This window comes from Lolium rigidum, chromosome 6, assembly GCF_022539505.1.
Source record: "Lolium rigidum isolate FL_2022 chromosome 6, APGP_CSIRO_Lrig_0.1, whole genome shotgun sequence".
Taxonomy (NCBI): domain Eukaryota; kingdom Viridiplantae; phylum Streptophyta; class Magnoliopsida; order Poales; family Poaceae; genus Lolium; species Lolium rigidum.
In genome coordinates this window covers 307,304,837-307,310,512 of record NC_061513.1, presented here as the reverse complement: position 1 = coordinate 307,310,512, position 5,676 = coordinate 307,304,837, and the positions used below count along the sequence as shown (strand labels likewise).

The window sequence follows — 5,676 nt, the reverse complement described above, 5'->3', positions numbered from 1 at the left end:
CTATTCTCCTCATCCTCTGAAGATCTGGGACTCTGGAAATGCAAAGGTTTGTAGAGCGACTGGGTATCCTACCTGAGTAAACATTGCTCACATAGTCGACGATTTTTTATTAGTTGGATGTGGCCGGTTTCGATAATCGGATCCAAGGCACATCCCGGCTTGTGCCAGTGATTATCTATTCTCAGTAATTTCACGACCTTGTAAAAATCCCGATATTTTGTTACCAATATAATAAGATGGGGACTGGGGAGCCTTTCCCCGGTTATTATCTGGGAAGGAAAAGCTACATTATCAGGGACATCTCCCTTTAAGACGCAAAGAAAAGCACAGATAATCAGCAACCTTTCACACAGTCAAGCTAGCCATGATCACACTTCCACCCAATGAGACAAAAAAAGTTTTTTTGGAGACGGCGAAAGAGACTGAATATACATTATTGATATGCTTTCAGACCGAAAGTGATTTATTAGCTGATAAACAGTCAGAATGTTCAGCTGGGTTGGTCGAAACACCAAGATCTTGGTTGTAGTCAGTCCTGGTTGCAGTTACAACCTAGTCAGATCAAGAAATGATAGATAAATCTTTCATACATGGAGAATGAGATGAGACTGATGGCAGAATGGTCAAGTGTTCAACCTGAACCCAAAGTACACCATAACAGAGCTCACAAAGGAAGATGCATCTACTCCGTATTAAAAACACGCTTTTCGACCAAAAGATATTTATTAGCTGATCTAAGAATCGGGATGTGCAGCTAGGTTGGTTGACACAAGGAGATCCTAGTTGCTGTTGTAGCCTGATAAATCAAGAAATGATAGATGAAAATTTCATACATTGAGAATGAGATAAGACTGATGGCTGAATAGTCCAAGTGTTAAGTCTGAAGTGTTCAACAATCTGTTAGCAAGTCTAAGTCAGAAATGATGGCATCCTAGATAGAACTAGACAGATCAGACTAAACAAGGAACCTCATCATCGGGTTAAACATCCAAAATGTGGCTAGAAATGAAGTACTTAGCACATAAGCTACGAAATTAAGACAAAGAACCAAGATTTTCAGGCATGAAGAAAGGGATCTTTACTTTATATCATGTACAATCCTTTCCTCAAAGGAGATATGCCTCTTTTTTTTGTCTTTTCCTCTTTCTACTCTTTTGCTTTTGATATATGCACAGAACAAGGGACAGGGAAACAATAACAGGAAGAAAATGTGTCCTTTCTCTTTCAAAACAACACGCAAGATCGAAACGGAAAATGGGAACTATGTCAAGAGCTTTAAGTATATGAGCGCTTACACCAGTCACTCGGTCCTGTCGAGGCCTGGACCGGCATCTCCAGCAATCTCGTTATTCCCACTATCTCTTCTACTTCCATCGCAAAACAGGGTGGTGGTCACCTGAGCAAGCAAGCAACATCAAGCGAAGGAAGCCCGGCGCTGCAAGTGCCTCAGGCTCTGCTCCATGCTGACCTTCACCATCTCCGCGAGCATCTTCTTAGCCTTCCCACCACGGTCCTCCCCATCTATTTGAGACGCAATGTTGCTTACGATGTTCTCTAGCGTGTTTGGCTGCATCTTCGACCTTGAGTAAGGTGAGTTCCGCAGTAAGTCCAGAAGAGCATGAGCCTTGACTCTAGACTTGGGAGTGCCATGCGCTGTGAGCTCCAGAAGGCCAGGGATCGCTCCTTCATTTAGGATGGGATCTCTGTATTTATTCCGGTCGCTCTCACACATTGTTAGGAGTGCTCCCACGGCGTGCTCTCTACCTTGAAGGGAGCCTTCCTCGAGTACCTCCACGATGGTGAGCACTCCACCTTCTTCAGAAGTTAGGGCCACTCGGCCTTGATCGAAGGCAAGCAATGATTCCAAAAGCGCGCAGCACTTGTCAGCTGTCTTGGAAGACCTCTTGCCACCCCTCATTAGCTCTATCAAAGGGGGAATAGGTTGGACAGAAAGTATGGCTTGAAGGTTATCTGCAATCGTGGAGAGGTTGTAAAGAGCCATCACCGCATCGTTCTTTGCTTGTGGATTCCCCTCTTTGAGGACCTTTACAAGGAGAGGGATTGCTCCTGATGCACTTATCAGCGGCTTATTTGTAGATGAGGCTGAGAGCGTAAGGATAGCAGCAGTTGCATACTCTTGTAGGTTTAGATCGCTTGACTGCAAGTAATCAAGCAGCGGCTCAAGCGCACCAGCATCAAGTATTTTGATCTTATTCCTGCATAGATGAAACCAGACAGGTTTAGGAACAATGTGCATACAACATACCAGTTCTACTCTTCTGCAAGCTAAACACTGCTGACAAAGATTGTTAAACCACCATGCACATTTCAGATCAAAATCATGTAAACAGAGAACACAACTATGGCTACATGTTCTCAAGCAATATTACATTACTCGCATGCGCTAGCGGCTAGAAGAAGGAAATTCATCCCAAGATAAGTTTTGGCAGAGACAACTCACATGCAGTAAAGGTCCACACATAGTGTCTAGTTAAGTCCTAGACTATGACGAAACAGTAAGTCAGTACTCAGTTCACAGGTCAGCCGCTAGGCCAGCTACTGCAGAGATCTAAATTAAAGGCTTTACAACTACTTGGATAGTATCATAGAGGACTAGAAGTTGGAAGTATGAATCTTACAGCAATATGGGCACCATGATGAATTATCATATACAAATGTTCCAGCTCAAATCTAACTTCACGTTCTGAAAAGAGCACCATAATTGTGGGATATGGGAGGCTACGCATTTTAAAACATCCATGTCTTGAAAACCTTATTCATGACGTCTACATGGGTTGAACTAGATCTGATCCCTAAAGAACCAAGACAAGAACTTGATTCTCTAACTGTTGGAACAGTTGATCCCACTAGAACCAGTGGCAGTCCATCAAATCGACAGAGTAATAAAGAATCGGCTGAACTCTGAGCAAAACAGTAGTGATCAATTCATCACTTGTTTAGCTTCTAGTCTAGTAGTACTTCAGAAAGCAAAGGGATGGATACAGGAAGGATGGGTTCAGAATTCTGGTACATAGCACCATACTTGTGTGACTTGACTTCTAAATTCGCAGGTTGGCTCGAGTCCTACCAAACAACCATGAGGTCAACATGTTTGGATATACACCCCAAAGCAAAATGGCTCACGGCATGGGCACAGAATTTCCAAAGGAAGTATGGGAGGGTAACTGTATCTTGACCACGGCAGTTGGAAAGGGAAGAAATATTAGGCAGGCGGCCCGAGGGAAGAAACCTTTCAGAAAGAAAACCACTGGTACTTCCAGGCTCCTGCCGCTAGATTTTTCTGGGAAGCGGCCAACCAGGATACGGTGGTTGGCGAACTTAGGTCAGCTTCCAAATCAGGCCAACTGTTTCTTCCGCCAGCATCCAAAACCGACCGTTTTCTTCGGTCCTCCACTTACTTGCTGTCATTTCGTAGATATACATAGCACGTTCTAGGGGTCGCGGATTGGCTGAAGGGTCACTAGGACGAAATTAGCAGATGCCATGCGATTCGCTCGCGTGTTTGAAAGAAAGCACGGCGATGCTTTACCAGTTTGATGTTGTTGGTTGGTCACTAAACTGAAATCTCCGGGTGCGTAGATATCCCATATCTGGGTTTTGGAATATGCTTTGGGAATATATGTGTGAGACAACTACGGGCCAATAATTCAGGGAGAGTATGCATCATGGTAGAGACAATTGCACATCACGAATTCACGATGATACTGATTTACGACCGGTGGCTGAAGAAATCATTTTATCCAACAACCACCACGCGACTCTGCAATCTTGTTACAGGTACAGAGGAGAGGACCACGGAAGGGGCGATCTTGTTGAGTAATATATCAGATTTTTCTAGCCGCTAGCTAGTATCAGATATTTTCTCAACGGAGGGGGAAAATCGAATTGATGAGCCGCCATGAATAATAAATTGGAAGGAACTGTACGACGAAATCAGCACACACAATAATTGGGATTAAAACAGACCCATACATACAATAGCTACACGATGAAACCGAAGAGGTTTCCTAGGATCCTGCACGGTCGCGCGGAAACAGCCGAGGAATCGAGGAGGAGATCGCCGGGTTCGGGAGTTTGAAATTTTGACAGAAGCAATACGGGTGGAAGAAGAAGATGAGGAAAACCCGTGCCAAATCTATCGGGATTTCCAAGTGTTCTATGCGAAGAACGTGAAAAATTACAATTTTTGCAACAAGAAACGAATACAGAGACTAGCGGAGCATAGGTAGAGGGATGCAAGGGAGGGATGTTGCGCACCTCTCGTCCCTGACTGCGAGGTTGAGCAGCGCGAGGAGCGCGGCCTCGCCGGCGTCGGGCGCGCCGGAGCGGAGCATGGCGACGAGGGGCTCGACCGCGGCGGCGAGCTTCCGGCGGTGCCTGGCGGATGCCCGCGTGAGGCGCCGCACCTCGCGGGCCGCCTCCACCTCCCCTGCGCGCACCCGGTCCACCAGCGCCCGCAGCGCGGCCAGCTCGGACGGCCGCTCCGCCGCCGCCGCCGAGGCGAGCAGCTGGTCCCCGCACGGGCCCGGCGAGTCCATCTCCTGCTCCTCGGGGTGGGTGGCCGTCTCTCTCTTGCTCCTTCTCAGCTCGGTGTGGGGGCGCGGTCGCTCGCTGGGCGAGGAGGGGTGGGTCAGTCCGTCGTGCTCTACTTATTCAGAGCTCGGATGGCGACGGCGACGGCGAGGCGATTAACGGCGACGAGAGCCGTTACCTGCCTCCACCGTTCCGTTCCATCCGTTGCCGCTGGGCGTCGCTTTCCGTCTCGTGTAGAGTGATTTGTCGGCCGTGGACACGGGGTGCTGCGCCCGGCCACATACGCATACGCGGCCGGAAGTTTAGGGACACGTCGGTGCTGATACTGCAGCCACGTCAACCCCATATGTGTGTTCTAATAATATCTTTCTTCCCTGTTCAGCTCTAGGGGCCAAAAAAAAGCTTGGGGATTATCTTCTAGTTATAAGAGAAGCCAAGACATTTCTAACCCCGTTCTTTCTTTTGTCTCAAATTTTTATCTTGTGTTAACCCTAAGATATCATCAGTATTGTACTATATGCCTTGAGCTGCTCGAGATCTAGTCGCATTTTTGCTTGTTCGTCTTATTCGTAGAAAAGATTAAATATACACCTTGATTGAAAAACAAGCTCGTCTTAATTCAACACCAGCACGCCCAATTTAGCTAGAGCATAATACTCCTTCTAATGTGGAGTAATTATGTGATACTCCGTATTTTAAAAAGGAAATGTGACAATTTATTAGCTATGTGTAATGGATGGGGTTTATTCCTTTTAATGTGGATGAGATTTACTCAAGCAAATCTACAAGATTAATTTACTGCTTCTATATGTGTGGGTGAGTTTGTTTTTCCATTCTTCGGAATGAAATAAAAAAAACAAAACTTATTGGTTTTATTAGTAGGTATGCATGTGGATTAAGAAAGTTTGACTAGTAATTTGGTCAATAAAATATGAATTATATGTTACAAACAATATCTTCGAAACTTTGGGTTAAATATCAATGTAATGGTATAGCATTTATGACATATATCTCATATTTTGGCCAAAGTTTTCGAGACTGGATTTTGTACACCTACGCATGGGTGTGGGTCTTTCTGTAACCGTCCATTGTGCTTTGAGATTCGGACAAAAAGAGGAGAGA

At 45.7% G+C, this 5,676-nt stretch overlaps 1 protein-coding gene across 1 annotated transcript; it reads right to left on the bottom strand.

The window, feature by feature from the left end:
* Positions 1-1,053: 1,053 nt before the first annotated feature.
* LOC124664556 (U-box domain-containing protein 4-like) lies at positions 1,054-4,559 on the bottom strand. The gene is made up of 2 exons (XM_047202045.1): positions 4,279-4,559; positions 1,054-2,216 (listed from the first exon to the last, which is right to left on the bottom strand). The coding sequence occupies exons 1-2, from the start codon at positions 4,557-4,559 to the stop codon at positions 1,415-1,417; spliced, it is 1,083 nt and encodes a 360-aa protein (XP_047058001.1). The 3' UTR covers positions 1,054-1,414.
* Positions 4,560-5,676: the final 1,117 nt, after the last annotated feature.